At 40.5% G+C, this 21,821-nt stretch overlaps 1 protein-coding gene across 2 annotated transcripts; it reads right to left on the bottom strand.

Annotated features, from left to right (window-relative positions):
• Positions 1–5,423: 5,423 nt before the first annotated feature.
• SLC38A2 (solute carrier family 38 member 2) lies at positions 5,424–21,554 on the bottom strand. Of its 2 annotated transcripts, XM_009095040.4 has the most exons (16): positions 21,311–21,554; positions 20,456–20,643; positions 20,105–20,186; positions 19,859–19,974; positions 16,966–17,039; positions 16,776–16,868; positions 16,499–16,580; positions 13,502–13,584; positions 12,492–12,550; positions 12,206–12,355; positions 11,483–11,562; positions 11,286–11,386; positions 10,782–10,906; positions 10,044–10,188; positions 9,837–9,934; positions 5,424–9,072 (listed from the first exon to the last, which is right to left on the bottom strand). In XM_009095040.4, the coding sequence occupies exons 2-16, from the start codon at positions 20,572–20,574 to the stop codon at positions 8,974–8,976; spliced, it is 1,506 nt and encodes a 501-aa protein (XP_009093288.1). In that variant the 5' UTR covers positions 20,575–20,643; positions 21,311–21,554; the 3' UTR covers positions 5,424–8,973. The 2 variants fall into 2 exon arrangements, with proteins under 2 accessions (XP_009093288.1, XP_050839699.1); XM_050983742.1 differs by lacking the exons at positions 20,456–20,643; positions 21,311–21,554 and adding an exon at positions 20,318–20,440.
• Positions 21,555–21,821: the final 267 nt, after the last annotated feature.

Raw genomic sequence — 21,821 nt, forward strand, 5'->3', positions numbered from 1 at the left:
AGGCTCCTACAGTAAAGCCATCTCCTTCGGATGCATAAGGGGGTCTGTGTCACTTTGTTCCCCACTGCTACACTGAGAGTTTCTAAAACCTTGGGAAAATTAGAAACATGAATGGTCTTAGGTGTCTGTATTGGAGGGGGAAGGGAAAGCTACAATACATTATTGTGCAGAAGAGTGAGAGAAATGAAAGCAGGAAAAATTCTGTGGAGGAACTTCTGTAGTTTATCTCTGTGTTGTTGAACTATGTATAATAACTCATTGTACACAGACAAGGAAAGCACCATTCCAGAATTTCAGCAGGGAAAAGTCTGAATCACATGGGCAGCTTGATTCAGATAACAGCAGAACAGACAGAAACACAATAAACTGTAAAAGTACTTTAGATTCCATGTATTTAATTTACTCAGTATTTTTTAAAATAAGAAGACAATAAAAGTAGTTATTCTAAGTAGTTGTTAATGCCTTTTTCAGAAGGATTTTACGTTTCTTTAATGATTCCGGATGACAGAGATTGTGTCTGATTCTTTCTAACACTTATCCATATTCAAGTAAGAAAGGAAATACTTCAGAGGTTTAGTTTTGGTGAAGCTGCTGCTAGAAAATGCAGAAGAGGAAGACTGATGTTCCCTGCCAAACTGAAATTTGCAGAGGAGGACAGCTGGATATTCTAGTAGTTAGCCATGCTCAGACATAATAACTGTCATAGGACTTCTCTACTGGGACTTGGAGATAAGCAGAGTGTTGATCCAAGATACTGATTGTTTAAATGTGTTGAGAAATTCGACCACAAGATGGAAACTGGCTCTGTTAAGTGCAGGAGTAGTAAAGTGCTGTATTTGACCTACCACAATGGGTGGAAATCTGTGGCAGCAAGAAAACAAAAACATTTGTTTCATGTTAAATTACAAACTTGGTTTTGAAATATGCTGTGACCCGGATGGTGACATGGCCCAAATTTTCTTTGGTAGTTTATAGGAACTCACTAAAGTACTTAGTCTGGGTCTTGGGGGGAAACAAAAGGCTGCTGCACTTGGGTCTCATAATCAATTCAGTGTTCACATCAACCATATAAGATGTGAAGGAACAAGGATGTGAAATGCAGCATATGTGAAAGGAATGCTCTCATGGAGGAAATGAAGATTAAAAGCCAGCTTGCAGTGGCTGTTAGAGGGAGTACAGGCTTCCACAGCACAATGTGTGAGAGGAATTTGAGAATCATGGATCTTTCTGGCACCAAGAAAAACAATGTTAGGTGTGGAAATCAGTATTGGCTCTTGTCCAGTTTACTGGAAGAGGAAATTGCTGTATTCACTTTCCCATTTGATTTTTTACTGTCTTTCCATGTACGTGCAAATAGATTGGAATGGCCCTTGTAACTCTGTTCCCAGTGTGTCAATCAGACAAAGAAAGATCATTACATTAAGCAGGACTCATTTGCTTCAAAATATTTCTTGAGACACCCATGATTTTAATGATCTGTTTAGAAGAATCTGAGCCTTGCTTGTGTCTGGAAATGTCATCTTTGCAGTAAGGTGAGAGAGAGGCCATTGGAATCTGGTCTTTGGGAAGAAAGCAAGTGCCAAAATCTGGCACAAGCAGAAAACATGCAGCTCCTCTGAGCTGGGTGGTGGCAGCGGGCTACAGACAGTCCCCATGGGTGGTCAGTCTGAGTTAGTGCAGATTTCATAATTTTCTGCTCCCAAAATATTTCTGCTTGGTTTCTGCAGGCAGGCTGGAGGATGCAGCAGCCTTGCTACTCCTGGCACTGCTCCTTGTCAAGAAATACCTGCACCCAGTGCTGGCCCCTGGTAACTTCTAAAGAAGTTACAACAGCTTCTTGTGACAGCTCAGCTTCCTGCAGCTGCTGTTCTTAGGAACTTCCTCACTCATTCCCCAAAAAACACATCCCTCACATGTAATTTTCATTTAAGTCCAGTAATCCTCACAGAGCAATAGTTTCATAGTGGATGCCTCCCCAGTCATGTCAGACAAGCAAGCACAGATGTGAATATTTGAGGGGCAGCTGTTTTCAAACCAGTCTTCTGAAGGTCTCCTGGTTGCCACTGTTTTCTGGTGGAAAAAGAGGGAAACTGTTCATGCTCTCTGTGGCTGCTCTTCACATTTCCACAAAGCTGAGACTCTGCTGTGGCCTTTTTGACCCCTATCTTAGCATTTTTTCAGTGTTTTCCTCAGTCACGGTGCTGGGGCATGCTCCCAATGCCTTGCCCACAACAGAAACTCGTGCCAGCTTTAGTCATTGCCCAAGTCCTCAGTGGGGTTTGAGTGGGGCCTGCAGATGACAGCGCTGCAGGCAGGGTGAGGTGCCCAGAGGTTGGTTCTTGCCAGCTCTCAGGAGACCTGTCTGCCTGTCTGTTCTGTGTAGTCACCTGGGCTCCAGCCCCAAGGTGCATTCCACTAGCACATTGAATCCTCTGTCTGCAGTGAGCAGGAAGCAACAATACTGGAGGTTCAGGAACTGATATTTATTTTAACAGAAAGTAAATGTGTGATTGACTACATTAGCCCCAGCCCAGTAACACCTGAGCATTTGGGAATACCCAGAGCACCTTACTTGTCTTCATTTAATTTTGCTGCAATCTGAGCTGTTTGGAGATGAAAAAGACTATTAAAGATCATGAAAAAGCTAGTTATATAAGCTACACTTCCTTTCCAGGACCCATACTGAGTTTCTACATTATTGCCAGTACCTGTCCAGCATATATCACCTATCAGTTCATGATCTGCAATTGGAAAACAGTTTTTTTCTTTTTCTATATGTAAATATTAATGAAAACAAAAATTACCACTTATTTCTAATTTAAATAGTATTTTCCAACATGGTTGGTTATGCCACCTGTTACAGAGATTACCTGAATTTTCTCTTATTGGAGTATGTTTCTGTTCTTTCAAATGGTGCCTAGCTTCAGATGATTCTCCTGACATTTGCTGTCATGAGTAACTGCATCAGGATGGTTCTTTTCTGCATCTCTGTGGAAAACCAATCAGATTAAAAGATGTAGGCCATTTGAGAATAAAATCAGGGAAAAGAGTATGTTTTCCTGTAGTAAAATAATAATTCATATTTCCTGGAAAAGTTGCCCCTGCCATCCTCTACAGGTGGGCTTTGGGCTCAGCCAAAGGCTGGAGGGGTAAGGGTTGCCTGAGCATAGTGTGGAAGTGGCCTTCTCTGGGCTCATGAAGAGCTGCAGGGTGGCCAGAGAACACCAAAATATGGCTTACAGTTACAGTGGTGGCCATGAGGAGACAAGGTGGGCAGAGAGTAGAAAAATCAAAGGAATATATTTCCACCTGTGGTTGGGTAAAGAAAATGTGGACAGATTGGTGCTGGGCTGGGGCAGTCAGAAAGGTAGTGGGATGGAGAAGGTGGCTTGCAAGAGGAACTTCAAAAGATGATATTCAAGGGGAGCTGGCAAACTAAGACAAAGGTGCAAACAAGAGTGACAGAGCTGAGCAATTGTCCCCTTATGACAGCCAAAAGCAGCTGTGCAAGAAGAGAGAAGGAAATGCCTGTGAAAGCAGGTGAGGTCTGGACTGTCACACTTAAGAGACTGGAAGAGAAAGGCCAATGAAACTGCTGCTGGGCACATCCACACTGGAGATGGGATGGCATATCCACATTCCTTGAAGGAATGGAGGCTGCCTCATGGTATCTTGGTTTCTTCTGGAGCTGAAATCTGGGCATACACTGGCCACACTCTGTTCTGTGTCTCCAGAAAGGAAACCTGGGCACACAGACTGAATGGGAACTGTGATGCCCTGGAAGCAGGGATATGAGCTAAGCCACAGGGGACCTGAGGACATGACCTGATACAATCCAGCTGCTGCATAAACACTTGGAGGTGAGATGGCTAGGCATGATCTTGGGGTACGACAGACTTGTCAAGGCCAGGGTTTAGAAGGAAGCAAATTTCAGGGGAACAAAAGAAAGTTGCCATCTGTCTCCTGGACAGACCTCAAGACATTCACAAAGCTCAGCACTGTGAATAAACTAGAAGTGACAACCCTCCTTTGGAGCAAAGACTTTATGGCAGGTAGAGAGGCTTGAAGCATGGGATTTTAGACACTGTACCAACGTAATTTCAGTTTCTTTCTAAAAAATCATTGCACCATCTCATTCATCTCACAAGATAAGCAATGTTCCCATTCTTGTGAGAAATAAGATGCAGAAAAACTGCTTCTCATATTATTTAAGTTGATGGAATTGCCTGATTGTAAAGGTGAGCCTAATGGTTCAGCTTGTCAAGCAGCATTCTAGGGGAAGTGCTTCTGCACTGCTGTGAAGTTCCTCTGTGATGGCAGACACCTTATAAGGGTCTGGGGCCCTTCCAGACATGATCACTCTTTCCAAATGGCTAGCTTGATTTTTAGGGTTCATGTTCCAAGAATGATCATCATGCAAAACCTGTTTGAAGTTACGCTTCAGATGCATGTAAGCAAATGCTGAAATACAAAATAAGCACGCGGAGGACATTAAATTGTGGACTCAAGCACATGGCTGTACCACAGTGCTCCCTCTCCATACTCCAGGTCCCCAGAGCAGTATACTGATTACCACCTTAAAGGCCTGCAACACTGTGAAAATGAATAATCCATGTTACACAAACATGACACTAAAATGAGAACTAGAAAGGAATGCAGGCATTCATCCCTCATCAGGATGGGCTTTGGAATTTCAGCAAACACATAAACGCTGTGCACACACAGAAAGCATCTTAAAAAAAATAAAATAATGAACAGCTACTAAGTGTGGATTCCAGGAAAACATACTATGCAATCTTATAATTAATGCAACCTTAATTGAGGATTTCCTAATTTCAGAGCATATAACTACCCTTTCTAAGTATCCCTTTTGTATAGTGTTTTGCCGTACACATGACACACTGAGTTACAACTCCAGTGTCTCTCCACCAATTCTGAATACTTGAGACAGATATTCATATGACACATACAGTGTTATGGAGAACCAAGAACACATATGCTACTCTTGGTTCATACCCAGTTTCCAAAATGGAAGCAAACCAGGCATACCAGTTTTGTAACTTTTTACATAAACTGTTATTCTTCTCCTAGAGATTCAAATGAAGGAAAGTGGATTTTAGCAAGACTCACTCATTTATTACACTTATACAAGATCAAACACACTGGGTCTTGTCTCCAGCTATGCCTTTTCCACAAAAGAAATTACTTAATTAATGCAGGTTCCTTGTAGAATTTGATCTCTCATGCCCAGACTTGCTCTCTTTACCCTTGTAGTGTAATAAGTTGTGGATATGTTTGCATGCCATTTTCCTCCCCATCTTCTCAGAAAGTTAAATATGCATGAAATAAAGATACACTTTTAGAATCATGTCTAAAGAAAATTCCCAAAATGCCTCCCCCAAAGAAAAACATCAGAACCTTGCTTAAGATTATCTGTTTATTTATTTCAGTTAAAACAAACATACAATGTTTCATTGAAACTGTGTTGCTGGCCACCAGTCTAGCCAGCAACCGTAGCTAGGCTGTTGGCCTCTCCCAGGAAGGCGGGTATTTACATATGTACACGGCTGTACCGCGGGATGCGCGAGCTTGGCGGCCTAACCAGCGTTAGAGCGCAGAGGTGGGTGGTTAACTGCTGCATTCAGGAAATCCTAACATCCATGGTAAATCTGAGAGAGAAAGTACACATCAACCTGAACGATGCTTGCTATGGACCCAAGTGATTCCGGTGTTTATTGCAACATATACATTTGTAATAAATACAGTCTTAGTGTTTTCTTGCACACCTTAGGCATAACACGCTCCTTTCATCTCTGTAAGCGTTACACTTGGTTGAAAAACGCTCTTTCCTTTGACAGCTGTTATACAGATGTACAACATGGACAACTCCTTGAAATGCTGTAACAATCAGTAATGAGAGAGGAATATATACATAAATCCTGGACTCCAAACCTACATTATATACATTATACTTACAGTATATACACACATACAATTTATGTACATAGACTATCATAAATATTGAAAAATAGTTTTAGTTTTAATGGATTAATGCTTTATAAATAACATGTTACATTTATGACTGAAATATCATGGAAGACAGTAATGTCTAACTGAGGTGACAGAACAGTGGTTTAATACTGAAGCTGCTCTTTTAGGTGGTTTGTAATGTAGGTAACTTTAAACAGACAGGTTTGGGAAAAAAAAAATTAATAAAAAAAATTACATGTTGGAAATCGACCCAGCCAAGTGGAACTCAACTGTTGCAGGTGGAGAGTCAGTCATCAAATGATATAACACATAATGTATAATCTGGAAATTGCTACATTCAGAGAATTAGTGACATGTACAATACTCTATGAGGTGTCATCACAAAAATCTTCTTCCCTTCTGGTTGCCAAGAAGGACTTGTGTAGTAACTTCTCACTTACGACTCCTTCCTCGTCTATGGTTGCTGCGAGAAAGGAGGATATTTCTCACTTTCTTTCCTCTTTTTAAAGGGAAGAACTTCATCCCTTATGTGCTACAAATTGCTCAAAGGTAGACAACATTTTAATCCTCTTCCACCTTTACACATTTGTGGAGGAAGAAGAAAAGCTGCCAAAGTACTGAGGAGGCACGTGCTCAGCACTTCTGTGGAGATCAGGTAACATGGGATAGTTAGCCATGGATGTACAGTACCTGAGGCAGAGAAGTACCTACGGAGCGTTAGTCAGTGCTGACTCCAGGATCATTAATTGCCAGTTGAGTACCACCAAATTAATTATACAAATAACACATGAGGAATCTAACTTGTCATTACAGTTTTACACTATAGTCTTAGTGACCAGTACTTACAGTCATGCAGAAGTATCAATACAAAATACCTGCAGTTGTTTCCCCATAGATTTCAAATGGCTGGGCAGAGCTTGACGTTATCTGCCAAATGGTGATTATTGTTTAGATTTATTTCTGATTAATTCTACAAGAGCAAAAAAGTCTCAGGCACTGTTTAATCAACGGTTTACAGGCCTTTACTTGGTCTCTCTGACACGATGACTGAGTGGGACTTCATAAATCAGATTTTTAAAGCATCATGTCAGATGAAGACAGTTGACCACACTGCCATGACTATTTCATTAATAATCTCTATCTAGGCTTTTGTACCCAATATTGCTGTTTGAGAACCTCTTATAAGCCAAGTACGCTGTTATACAAATGCTACCTCTCTTCAACCTGGGACAAGAATGAAAGAGAAAACATGCACTAGAAACAAAATAGCTCATCACAACCATACAGCACCTGTTTCATCAGCTAGGGCTCATTAGAAACGTATCTATTTCTGAAGCAAACAAGTATGAGATGACTATCCAGTCTATGAGGTTATCTTTAATACTACTATACAGTATAAATTGGAAGAGGAATCCCAGTTGTGTATGTGAAGAGAGTTTGTACCAAGCATGAAATATTGGTGCAGTTATTTTGTGAATTTGACTCAGAAACAGAATAATCAAGTAATTCAAAATCCAATAATGGATGAGGAATTTGAGAAATACTGTACAGTTTTTAAATATTATACAACTAGAAGACTACATTAGGATTCTTTTGTTTTCCTACAGAGTGTTTCAAGATAGATTGGATAGAAAAAAAATCCCAACAAACATTGTTACAACTGACAATGGACCTTATTAATAAAAGGAACTTGAGGAGGGAGTTTTGTATTAATGGCATCATATGCTCCAGTGCCATTCAGTTTCTACCTACAACAGGAAAAAAACCCCAAAAAGCAAAAACCCCAGACCCTGTTTTACTCAATTGCACTACTGAGTACCTCAAGAAGGGAAATGTTAATGCCATCTTTGCAATTTTAGATTACCTATGCTTTTCTCAAATGTACCCTTTTATAAAGGGTGGGTTTCGTTAAAGTTTGAAAATTTGCATTTCCACATCATTTTTGGTAACTCTAGTTACTTACGTAAGTCTGCAATGATTTTCAGGATTATTTTCTCCAAGGGAGCTTCATGGGAAGCATTTAGTATCAGAAAATTTTGACCTGAATTAGCTTATTTTCTGTTTTGGTCATTAGAAGCATTTTTAAAATAAAATTTCTTCTAATTATGCCTCTATAGAATCACAAAGTAAGTTGAGTGGGAAAGGACCCATCAGAATCACCATGCCCAACTCCTGGCCCAGCACAGGGCACCCCAAGAACTACACCATGTGCCTGAGAGTTGTCCAAACACTTCTTGCACTCTGTCAGGCTGGTGCTGTGACCACTTCCCTGGGGAGCCCGTTCCAGTGCCCAACCACCCTCTGGGTAAAAAATCCTTTTCCTGATATCCAACCTAAACCTACCCTGACTCAGCTTCATGCCCTTTCCTTGGGTCCTGTCACTGGTGACATGAGTGAAGAGATCAAGAAAGTCAAACTAAATTTAATTTAGGACACTAATTAAATATTTTTCTGAGCTCTGCTATGTTATTTTTTCATTCTTTTTAGAAAAATGTTTCTTAAAGTCAAAATAGTGCTTTTGAGGTCCATAAGAATTTTTGGTACAAAAAATAATAGCGTTTCTCTCTTTCTCTCGCTCTCTCATTGGTTATTTAAACACTTTGCTGTAAATTAAAGAGTTCTTTCTCACATCAAATGGTTCCATTAGGCACATTCAAGTAAAATAACAAAATATCCAAGTAACAATGACAAAAGCCAAACATGGCTTGATAAAAGTCTACAGAGAGTTCTGTCCATTCTCTGGAATGGAATAAAGTTGTCACTTCCTTCAGCCAGACACTCACGTGGTTTGATGTCAATATCCACTTCCATCATGCAGAATAGTTTCTTAAAGACAGAGTTCAGATATTCTACAATCAGAAGAACCATCAACAAAGAATCTGCCTCTTAAAGGAAGCTGAATAGCTCGTTTTCATTCCCAGTAGGTATCTGAGTGAACACTGGCATTTGAAGTGGTGTATTACAGAGATTAAACCAGGGCAGTTAATGGCCATCAGATTTAACATTCTGGATCCAGTCTAGAATAATCAGTGTCATACACCCAGTCATCACAAGTATACCACTTAGAAAGAAGAATGAAGCCTGAAAAAGGAAACATAAAAGAAGTATTTCAGATTCTGCTATGACACTGTTGGTAAACACAACATACACCTGTAAGTTCATGCCCATGAACTAGCACAAATGCCATTGCTCACAGAGGACAAACTAAAAGAGACAAGAGATCAAGTCAATGACAAGGAGCTAAGTATCTTTCTCATATTTGAGGTCCTTTCTCAAATCAGAAAGTACATTTATTTTCAGTATAGCAGACCTCACCCTCAACTAAGGGAAGTGAATGTAGCTGCTGATAACCAGTCAGGCTATGCCACTGTGCTAATTTGACTGTCTCAGTATATCTGATTGCATTATGAGTCAGTATGTCTACGATTAGTAAGAGCACCAAGAACAATCAAGATAACCCAAACAACTGGCAGGGATGAGCTTTCATGCAGAAAACTATGTAAATAACTCTTAAAAGAATATTTGAAGAATGTTAAGGTTTTTAAATACAGTTCTTAGGGTATTCTGTTGAAATCTGGTTCTTAGCAGGAACAGAATGACCCAGCTACTGTGAGATTTGGGGCTAGGGGCTGAGAGATGTCACTGAAGTGAACTGAGTCTTGTGATGGCCAGTTCCTTGGTTCTGAGTTCCTATGCAGCTCCTTGCAACTACCAAGATAACATTAAATGCTAGTTCACTGACTACCTTCACCAGGACTTCAAAACTCATAAATCATGAAGAAGATACTTAAATTTTTTGTTTTGAATTAGTAAGCAAGTGTAGTTACATATTTGTCTATACATACCCCAATCTTTTGCACTGACTTCATTGGTTCCTTCTTCACTAATTTGATATAGAAGGCAGAAGGAAGTATAAAGATCAGCATGGCAGCTGCAGAAGCACCTGTAGAGAAAAAGCATGGAAATAAATATTCATAAACAGGTAATAATTAGACTGGAACTGCTTTTTCTGAAATGCAAAAGAGTGCTTGATCTGACAAGAAAAAGCTTACCAATGAATCCAAAGATGTCTCGAATAGTAGGGACAAAGATAACGAGCAAGTTGGTAAATGCCAGAAGAGAAATGGTAATGGAACAGTGACGCCACCAACTGAACTCCTTCCCTGCCCACAGCAGCTGGGTAATGGAGCTGCGGATCTTTGGAAGACAGGAGGGGAAAAAAAACAGACAGTTTAGTCTTCATTTTGGAACACAGTGATTTGTCACCTGAATTAGGCCTTCCTTCTGAAAGTATTTTAACATCATTTTCCTGAATGCTTCGGATTTTAATAGAAGGTGAAAGACAAAAGTAATATGGAGAAAAAAAAACACCAGGAAAAAGTATCTGGTTTGAACAAAAATTCCAGGAAATTTTGTAACATCTAGGGATGTTGCTCAATAATATACACATAAATGGCCAGATTGCCTCCACAAGGTATGTACAAAAACATGCTGGCTTTTGTGAGCTGATAATACAACCATGTAAGCTTTTTTATACAGGGGCAATCTGTTTCATTTCCCCAGTATAACCATACCAGGAAAACAATATAACTGAATGTATTTGTATCTACTGTTCAGTAAATGTTACAAATTTATTGAGTTAACAGTATTCCTATAATTTATCAGGTTTATCAGAGTAAGTTTCCTTTTTCAGTTCAGAGAAAAACTCTTCAGTTTTTCAATTAATAAACAGGAGTTGCCAAATCAGTAAATGACTGCAGCAGTAGAGGTGTTAAAAAAAAATTACTTACAGGGAAAATAACTACAGGCACAGTGAGGGTTACAGCCATAAGCACAGCAAGACGCACAATAAGAAGGAGAACATCAGCACCCAGGTAAGCAGAGTAGGTGTGAAGCAGTTCTGGTTCAACTTTTCCTATGAAGAAAACAGTATTTTAGTCAGATTTAGTTGACATACTTCTTAAATATGTGCTTCTGCTCTAGATTCCATGCTAATTTTACAGTTACATCATCAATATGAACTGAGTGCCTCAAGAGGTCCTGTAAGAATGTATCCATTTTACACAACGATGACTTGGAGGCATGGAATCTGGTTTAATCCAATTTTAATCCTATGTCTTGGGCCTAATTCTATTTACTGATGTCCTTTAGGGTGTGCACTTACAGAAGTACTAAAAAAAACCCCAGTGTATATTTAAAATGCATAGTAAATGCTTGCTTGTTCTATTTTTAAAATAACACTGTGATTTTGCAGAACATAAATAATTAAAAGAAAGCAGAGAGGCAATATTTACCATAAAATGTCAAGTATCCAAAGAGAGCAGCCAACAAATACATGAGGAACATGGCAAAAAAAGATACATAGGACACATTCATCATTCTTTTACGGCTTCGGCTGTAAGAAAAAGTAACATTGTTAGTAGTGAGAACATACTGTTTCATACTATATTTGTTTGTTCAGTGAAATTACAGATCTAGATCTAACACTTACCCTTTCAGTTCTTCATAAATAGGAAGAATTGCAGGATGACAGACAAAGGAAAATGTTAGGATCGGGACAGCATAAACAGTCTGGGGGAAAAAAAAAAAGAATGTTTCTTAAGTATCTCAACAGACATTAGAAATTTACTTTACAAAATCATCAGGAGATTCATCAGTTTTGGCCTTATTTGGTGATTTAGACCAGCTATTCTTTACAATGGAAACTTCAGAAAAAGTTTAAACAAGTTTATATTTTCTTAAACCCAGATCCTGAGGTACCAAATATTCTCGCATGTCCCTGAATTCCATGGTGAGCTGAATGTATCTGCATTTAAAATCATGCTCAGCAACTCACAGGCTTAAGCCATTAGACCTTGAACGTGGTATTGTGTATTACATATGTGGAGATTCATCACTGTTTTCTTCTGCAATCTGCTTTTTAAAATGCTTCATTAACTTCTTTGAGAAAGCTTAAGAAATGCTGTGCTAAAGAATGAGAGATGTGTTTTTTGCCACTTGAGCAGGCACTTCAAGCTCCTCTAATTTCTGTGTATTTGGCATGTGGAAAAACCCAGTCTCCATGAGATTAAACAGTGCCCAAGTCTACTAGAACAGAAAATCTAAACACATTTCAATTTTAAAACTGGGCAACTGCTTAAAGGAAAAATTATCTAATCCCATACTTAGCCTCAGTTATTTTCAACAGAGTATCTGATTTTTTTTGGTCAGTTACCTGTGAATTGAAGATGAAATATTTTGGCTTGCACATATCCTCACTTGTTATATTTTCAGCCACCAAAGGGGCCACTGTTGCATTAAACAATGTCACGTTCATGATGACGCTGTCCGTAGGACAAGGAATCTGAAACATCTTCCAAATTACCTGGAAATAAAGCCACACATTTATTACTTTGACTAATGCAAGATGTGAAAATTTTTAGAAACTGCTTAATCTCACTTTGAAATGCAGTTTTACAAGCACTGTAAAGTGTACGAGAAGTTTACAAGATTATACTTACAACAATCAGAAAGAAGACCATGCAAAGTAAGGAAAAGCCACTGGTATAGCCCAAATAGCCTGTGATCAAGAAAGATAAAAAAATCTATGATATAATTAACAGAAACATCCTTAATGTCAAAACATAATGACAAAATATCTTCTGTCCAGTGATCTCTTTAGATTGTCATTCCCTTAGCATTATACAGAACAAATTAATTATTCATTGACTTTCTGCTAATCCCAGCCCAGATCTGAAGGCTCTGAAAGACGTATTAGGGTCTGTACAGACAGCAAGTCTGTAATGTTAAACTTTTTAACTTACAAGAAAAGGGAGCAAACAAAAAATATCTCACATCAGCAACTATTTGAATTATTTATTGCATACTAAGAATGATATAGGATTAATTTTAATAGCACACACTATCAGACAACTTAGCCTTTTTCCTTCTGTTTTTACTGATTTACTTCTAGAAAATGGTAATTTGATAGACTCTCAGTTATTTAAGTTCCACTACAGGATTCTCTGAATAAACAGCCTGTTATCTGAATTATTCACGTGTATCACTGAATTACAGCCATTTTAGATAAAGCATCTGGCATGAATATTCTGTTACTCCTCGGGATCTAAAATGAAAAGATACTGCCCAGAATTAGCAGCCCTACTCTTAAAAGGCTGCTACAGGATAGCTGGTGACAATATTGTATTATTTTACCATTGACCAAAATAGGTCAAACTTTGGGATAAGAACAGAAAGAGAAAGTTACTGTTGAACTTCATTCTAAACTCATCTTATCTGCTGTCCTTTCATCTTCCACAAACGGATCTGTAATTTAGTATACTTGTCTTGGTTTTTTTTCCCTTTGTTCAAGGAGACTGACAGCAATTACCTAAATGCTGATTAGTCCCAAGAGACAAGTTTGGAGACAGCTGTTAATTCACACAGCATTTCAAGACTCAAACATTGAATCAACACATTTCCCCACAGTTCTTCCAATGGGTTTTTATTTTGGTTGCTCTCTACTACTTACCTAGATTTTTCAGTAGGGACAGGGGAAGAATGAGAAGGACAGACACCAGCAGCACTAAATAGTCACCATTGAGGTACCATTCTCTGTAGAAAAGAAGGTAATATTTGTAAGTAATTAAGTATTTAAAAATGCATTTGCAGTTTAGTCTTCCCTCTTATTTTCTACAACATATGGCTCCTTAAAAAAATGCACTACCTGATGTCACAAATGACAGCATTTGATTTCCTGTATGGACCTATCACCCTACAATAGTTTCTTATCTCACCCCAAACCTGCATTGTGCCTTTCCTTTAGTGTCCTTTTATAAAAATAATAACATCTGGAAGTCAGAAGACAGAAGAGTAAATGATTGGTTAGAAAAAAGTCAAGTGGGATCAATCACAGAAAAAATACTTTTTTCTTAAGTGCTGGTTCCCAACTCTCCAGATGTGTTAGAATACTGCAGGGCCCCAGCAGGGTATCCATTTTTAATGGAAAGAAAATTCTGTTGGGTGCCCTGTGGGAATTAAAGAAAAACAGGTGAGGGCTGAAGGTAAGGCAGTAGCTCAAGCCCACTGGCTGAGAAAACTCCAACAAGCACTGGGAGTCTCTTGGAGGCACATTTCGTCCCTTTCAGTAGGGAAAACATGGTAAGAACTTCAGAAGCTTTTTCCTTCAGAACATTACTGCCATTTTTTCTGTAAGAAGCAGCAACTATTTTTTCACAAAACATTTTTGAGCATTAGAAGATTAACATCTTTTTTGAAACACATAAAACAAAGTCCTACAGGACCATCCTATATGCTTTAAGCAATTAAAGTAACACTAAGTTACACATTTATTCCCAGGTATTAATACTTTACATCCTATCATGATATCATTTAACAGTATTTATTTTAAAATCGACTGTTTACTATTTAGGTAAAAAAATTAATTTGAAATTTGTATATGCAAACTCAGTTGCTGAATTACAGCCTTTTATATGGTAATGGAAATATGGAATAATTAACAGACTTGCTCTGGATTTACACAGTAAATGCAAAAATGATGTAGTCATCTCTTTCCTCAGTTTTACCTGGGATAACTAGATGTAAAAAAATGAATATTTTAAAAAATTCAGATGTATAGGACATGAACACCATACACCTTTTGTTGTCTTTTTTTTAAATATAGTAGACTTGTGGCAAATTTAAAAGAAATCACAACAAAGAAATTTCTTGCAGTTGATACAATCACAAGAACATGCACTGCTATTGTGCATACCATAGAGAGGCCATCAGGACTTTCAGATCAAGGACTTCAAAGTTTTTCCGTCCTGAAGAGTAAAGAATGGGATTGTGCAGTTTTAAAATATAGCCAAGTACTTTAGAAGTTGCTAAACAAATTTTAATAATATTGTCTCAGAAGTCCAGAAGTTCTTTTACAGTAAGCATTATTTTGGGACACTCAAACAGGTAAGTGCTTACATTTCGGGCCCCAGGCTGCCAGAGTGGAATCCATGCCAATGGTTGCCACCCAGACTCCCCTAAGCAATGCATGGAGAGAGTCAGTTAAATGGGGTTCATGATTGCCAGAGCACTGAGAAAATATTTACTTTAAATCAGTGTACAGCTACCTAGTGCCAGCCAACAAGAAAACATTTAAGATACAGATCTCAGTTTCTTAATTTTCTCTGCCAGATTTGCAGAGCAGCTGCTGTATCCAGAGAGATTCACAGACTTTAACTTTCCCTCTTGAATTGCAACCAGTTTTGAATTCTTTACTGAAGATGGGACAGTTAAAAAATATTTGCCTCCAAGCCCCCTTCTAAATACTGGCTACTCCAGGGGCTCTCTCAAGAATTGAAAAATACAGACTTGAATTCAGCCAAAGGAGAGAAATTAAGCTTCCCAGCAAAGAATTTGTAAACATAACACTACTAAATAAATAGGGCAAGTGCAGTATTTGAGTACATTAAAAAAAATGAAAAGAAAGGAAAAAAAAATATGGCTAGCACTGTTATTATGACAGTATCTATCAGCAAGCTGAATGAACATCACCAAATGGCTTGAACCCCTTGGGGAACATGGCAGAAAAATGCCTACCTTCTGAACTCAGGCTTAGGTGTAAGTTGGAGTCTTGAGCTGCTCAGCCCTCTCAAGACTGGGACACTTCAGGACAAGGCACAGAAGTACAACTCTGAAGAGTGAGATTTATAGCACTTAACTCTATCCATCTGAACTCAGGCATCTTGTTTTCACACACCCTCTCAATACAGAGTGATATGATCAACTGTTCTTTGGAGGCACACCACATGTGTCTAAGTCAGGTGCGCCAAACTGATCACTACAGAGCATCACCCTTCTCCACTGATTGGACTAAGACCATTGTAATGGTGAACTCAAAATATGGCTAGATAAAATGAATCCTCTTTTTAAAGCCAAGCAGGAAAGCCACTCTGGAGTCGAGGTATCTCCAGGGCTAGATAGCAAGGCATCTACCACTCTAGCCTTAGGTATATAAACTCTGGTTTAGATCAATATTTAGTCTCTGAATCTTTTTGAGAACTGTTCCTTAAGACATTCCTTGCATAACTGCATCTTAGTCTTACATTTAATCACTTGCCACAATATTAATACTAGAAAACCAAATTAATCAGACCAAACAATTTTGAATGCATTAGAAAATAAATTTTAAAAAACCCAACAAAACAAAACAAAAAAAAACCAACCACAATCACATTTATCTTTCCTTATCAAGTGTATGTACTGACTGGTACATACATTAACACTTACCTGATGTTCTTTACAGAACAGCTTTCTGCAATATGATGCAATACCTGTATTTTTCTACCCTTTCCCAGGTCAGGCTGGATCTAAATGAAGTGAAGCACTCAGGGGAAGGGAAAACTTACTGTATCTCTGTCTGAATAAGAAGCTACCCTATGGTGTACCGAACGTGGTCTTCATATAAAAATATATACAGTCTCCGTATTTGTTTCTCCTAATAGTTTCTCTGATGAGGAGTTCTAACACCTACCCTGTGGTCTCTTCGATGTTCATAAATGTCTTGATGACCAATGGTAACTCATATTTCACTATGAAGAGGTAGCTTGACATAGCTGTAGGTGAATAACATCATAGATCATTACAAATATAGAATATGCCACACGATGCAAGAATCACATAACATGTTTCATAACTTCACTTGAACACAAGCAGTTAATGAACACATGTTGTGTGACAAATAAGTCTCCAAGAATAAGCAGGGAACAATTACTATTGACAGTACAGACATTTTAAGATCTTGTCCTCACCTCCAATGTTCTGCATTGTAATTGATCCAGAAGCAGCAAGCTTTCCAGCCATACCAAAAGCCTTCATTCCCAACTGTTCATATAATAAAGATCCTGAAAGAAAATACAATATCCCATTGGAATGGTGTATTTCAAGAAGACACCATAGGAAACAAATACTACATATTTGTAAAATAATAATTTGTCATACCTCCTTCATTGGCAGTCTTCAAAAGAAGATGCACTGAATACAAAGAAAATATTGAGACAAACAGCAGGAGTATCCTGGGGAGAGAAAAACACACAAATTTGTAATAGCCATAAATGACTTATTGTAACCATATTAAATAAAGATGTATAAAATATAAACATTACCCACATTAAGATATTATACGGGGAAAAAAGTAGATTCTAAGGTCAGCTAAAAGTGTTCTGAAAACCTAATTAATGCTGTGTGTAGAAGGGATTTTATACTAAATTGCATTTTAGAGGCATTCAAAGAAATTCTAATGTAGGCTTGAACAACAATTCTATTCAGTCTAAAGTGGCATAAGCACCACCCAGTGCCAGGCTATTATACTTGGCTATATTTGATAATAAATAACTTAAAGTGTCAATGGGAATGTGTGCAGGTGGGGAGAGGAAGGTTTGCATCCCTGTAAGAAACTTGTCTTCCTGTCCTGATCAACATTGAGGCTAACTACAGCTGAAGTGAAGATTATCTCTTGGTCTTAAAGAAATCAGCTTTTCAGCTTAAACCTGTGTTATGTTCTTTTTTTTATGTAAGGATGAAACTGCAAAAGCTTTAAAGAATTGACTGAAAATTCAGACTCATTGAGAGCTGTGTTTTCAAATGGAAATACACATCTATTGTCATTTTAAAAAATTCCTTCCTCCAAAGTTAACTCTTCAGATGTGCTTACATGGGAATCGCTAGTGGCTTGTTAATCTTCCCCAGAGCTTTTACAGGCAATGCATATTATTTCCAGAAGCACATTTGCATCACCTAAAATTCGGGTCTCTCAACAACAAATCTCTCCCACAACAAATGCACTTCCTGGAGTGGCACGCTAGGGGGGACTTCTCGGCTGCTGGAGAACACAGTGGAAAATTACAAGGCATTAAAAAAAAAACCCTGGTCTTTCTTATACCAATACCAGCATTTTGCTCAATAGGAAACCTGAGAATCAGCATATCAAAAATGGCTTTAAGAGGGCAAACTTTGCTTCCCAGAATACATTTCCTTTTGTGTCATTTTTAATGTTGGTAAAGTTAGTAAATGCAGCACAAAGAACTGGAAACAAAAAGATCTGAGAAGTTTCACAGATCTGTGCAGGAAACTTATGTTACTGCGCCAATTCAACACTAACACATGCCCACAAATAAACCTCTCTATTTCTGACAGGTAGAGGATTAACTAGGATTTGACTCAGCCATTGGGTAGAAACAGCACAGCTGAGATGTGCCAGGGTTGCACTACTTTAAAACAGCACAGACCCTGCACCTCTCAGTCCTAACATGGAATGGCTGCCTACAGTGTAGACAAGATCAGTCAGCAAACTCGTCTTGAAGCTCACTCTGTTTCTGGCTTCCAGACCATTCTATTCATTTATTTAATGCTGACACAAGTGACAAGTCACAGCACTTACACAAGTGCCTCCACAGTCTTCGAAGAACTTACTGCCCTAATCAACTGCATCTGGATCTGATTCTGTAACCTAGTTATTAAGGGCTGCCTGCAATGCCCTCACTGTCATAATAAATCCTCAGTATCATCTGTGATTAACTGTTTTCCTGCCTCAGAACTGTACGATCTACAAGTTTTGAAAGGTAACAAGCTAGTTTGTCTTTGAAACAGCACTAATGCAAATAAGATCTGAATACAGCATCTGGAAATAAAAAGCAACTAAATTGCCTCAGCACCCAATTGTTAAATTGACAGCTTTTAACATTTTTTCCTCAGAAAAGAGGACCCCCGAAGTCTGTTCCAATAGCTAACCTTAAATGCTCTTTTTTCCTCTCCTCAGAGACATTCTAATGTGCATTACATTGATTATCATTCATGCGCTGCAGAACATCTTTAGAGCATGAATATCTATTCTAGATTCATGCTAAGTCATTCATTCAGTTTAGCATCACCTAAGCAAGTGAAAATCTTAGTAAAAGATTAACAAATCACCATATGTTTAAAATCCTTTAGGTCTGAATTTCACACATAGGTAGTTTCCTCAGGAAACTTGAGCACCACCCGATACACTGTGAAACATCTGGAAGTAAATCTGACCTACTTTCAGGAAATCTGGCAGCACAGTCAGGGAAATTTTGAACTAAACATTGCTCTTCACATGTTCTTGAACATTCAGCACATTCATCTATTTCCAGGATAAAAACACAAAGTTCCTTTAAACATATCCATGGATACTCATTTGCAGACAAGACACTGATAATACATGTTGAGTGAGCTGAACTGCCTCCAATACATGAAAAACGTACTTTCCCAGGCATTTAAAAGCACTGTACAGAACTTTATCCTTATGTTATTTCCAATTACACTACTGTAGTTCTGCCCTACACCTCAAAGCTTTTGCCAGCGTAGACAGGCCAATAAAGACAGACTGGTTATTCCACATCCCTCCCTTGCAGGCAGACAGAAATTTTTATAGGTGTAACTGAAACCATATCCCTGAAGAGAGTGAGAGCACAGCAATAAAACAGACTTCTTTATTGGTTAAGTACATTGTAACTCTGCAGGCACAGTGATGTCAGCTGAGGAAAGTGAGACCACATCCCTGACTGGGACTTGGATAATAGAAATTTAGGGAAGTCTGTCAGTAATTCATGGAGAATCTACAGCTAAGTCAAGTAAAACTCACTGTAAAATGTTTTTGAGGGTTGCAGAACTTGCAATGAATCAGTTTAATTTTTGCAGGTTCTTCTGAATGTCTCACAATCCTTAAATTGAAAACAAGCCTAAATTGCAATTCTGCACCTATGAAAATGACTGGATATTTTCTAGGGGTCATATTCTTACACCACGTATTTTTCCATTATGAATTACACACCAGAAAGATGGGGTGTTTCTGGATGAATCAGAAGATACTTACACAAAAAGAGCAATTCCAGTGTTAGCCATGGCAAAAGAAAGACCAAGGATGCCACTACCCACAATAGCATTGCTCAGATTAAATACTGACATTCCAAAGGAAGTAGTACCCGGATGCTGAGGAAAGAGGATAGGTAATAATTAATAGAAAGTTATTAGTCATCTCAGAATTAAAACAAACATAAAATTGGCAGTACATTTTTGTTTGTTTGTTTGTTTATTTGGAACGTCATCGCCGGGTACTTACATACTGCGTTTCGTATTTCTTCTTTCCAAGGTTGGAGTCGAGCAAGAAATTTTGGTTTTCTGGATCAATATCCGCATAGTGGCTGCAAAAAAACGTTACATCATTAGCGACTCTTACGGGAAACTTGCATATTCACTTCCCGATCAGCGTTTCCGATCCATTTCAAAGGGAAAAGGAAAATCCAATGGAATAACCCCGAAAGAACCACCCCACCTGCGACTGTGTCAGCGCGCGGAGCGTTGCGCCCGTCTCCGGCCGCAGCGATTCCCGTGCTTCCGTACGGATTTGCCGACAGACACGCGGCACCGCCGGGTCCCCGGTCGGCGCCGCCCGCCGCGGGAGCCCCCTCACCTCTTCATGGCAGCCGGCTTGGTGGGGTAGGGGTAGCTGAAGTCGTTGCTGTTGGAGCTGTAGCTGCTGCTGTCCTCGTCGGGCGAGATGTTGAACTTGCCCATCTCGGCGCTGCTCATGCTGGCGGGGCGGGGGTCGGGGCTCAGCGGCGGCCGCTCTTTTGTCCTTGCCGGCGGGACTCGCCGCGCCTGCGGAGGGGGCGGGAGGCGACGTCAGTGCCGCAGCGGGCGCGAGCCCGTCACGTGGCCCCGCGGCCCCCGCCCGCCGCCGCCGCCGAGTGGAAAAGTACCAGGCGCGCGGGGCGGGGGGCGCGCGGACAAAGGTGAGCCCCGCGCCGGGGCGGGGGCGCGCGGCTGCCACCGCCCGGTCCGCGCCGCCACCGCCACCGCCACCGCCCGGCCCGCGCCGCGCCGCACCGAGACAGCGGCACCGCCGCCTCCACGCCGCACTCCCCCCCCCTCCCCCCTCCGCCTCCCCGCCCCGATAGCGGAGAGCAGACTGATGCAACACCGATGAGCGATTGTCACATCGGCTGTCGGAGCCTCCCGACCCGCGGCTGTCCCCCGCGTGTTTACCTCCCGCCTCCCCGCCGGCGACACCGCGCGACCCGGCTTTTTCAACGGAAAAACGCAAACCGGTCGCGGGACCGCGTCGCGCCGCAGTCGCTTTGCGGGTTTGCCACCTTTCCGGGATGCAGCGGCGGCGCATCCCTACGCGCGTCTCGGCGGAGCCCGGCAGGGTCTTGGCGACAAGCCGAGGCGCTGCCACCGGACAAAGGCGCGAAGGACGAGCCGTGCTCCGTCCGAAAAGTCACCCCGTTCTTCTTGGCCCGGTAATAGCCAGCCCCTGCCGTACCTTCTACGCACGAGCTTGAAAGCGAGAGTTTCTCCCGAAGCCTCGGAAAAACGAGATTCTCCTGTCTCCGCTGCTACTTCTTGCGAGGAGAAAAAAAAGCCCTTAACTATGAAATGTCAGGGAAAACAAGCCCCTAGACAAATAAAGGCAGAAAAAAAAAATCGCGTAAAAAAGTCAGAGGTATCAAAAGGAAAGAAAGAAAATATCGCGTCTGTATCGCTCCGGCGTCCCTCCCGGTCTGACGGCCCCCTCGGGGCGCCGCCGCTCTTCAGGCAGGAATGTGGGCGTGTCACGGCAGGGGCGCGGCGCCCGCCTGCTGCCGCGCCGCCCCCCGCCCTGCCCGACTGACCCCCTGCCGCCGCCCCGGCAGGGGATGGGGGGGCATAGCGGGCGGGGGGGGCGTCCCCGACTGAGGGGTGGGAACCGATCACCGGCGGGCGCCGGGCGGGGGTCGGGAGCGGGGCTGCTAGCACATGAGCCGAGCAGCTCTCCAGTGTTTACATTGTGGCAC

The sequence above is a fragment of the Serinus canaria genome, chromosome 1A (genome assembly GCF_022539315.1).
Source record: "Serinus canaria isolate serCan28SL12 chromosome 1A, serCan2020, whole genome shotgun sequence".
NCBI lineage: Eukaryota > Metazoa > Chordata > Aves > Passeriformes > Fringillidae > Serinus > Serinus canaria.

Excerpts from the sequence above, each read along its gene's own strand:
- SLC38A2 (XM_009095040.4), bottom strand. The coding sequence starts at position 20,574 with ATGAGCAGCGCCGAGATGGGCAAGTTCAACATCTCGCCCGACGAGGAC. Across the intron at positions 19,975-20,104 it reads AGAAATACGAAACGCAGTAT|CATCCGGGTACTACTTCCTT; the intron begins GTAAGTACCCGG and ends CTCTTTCCTCAG. Across the intron at positions 16,869-16,965 it reads GAAGACTGCCAATGAAGGAG|GATCTTTATTATATGAACAG; the intron begins GTATGACAAATT and ends ATTTTCTTTCAG.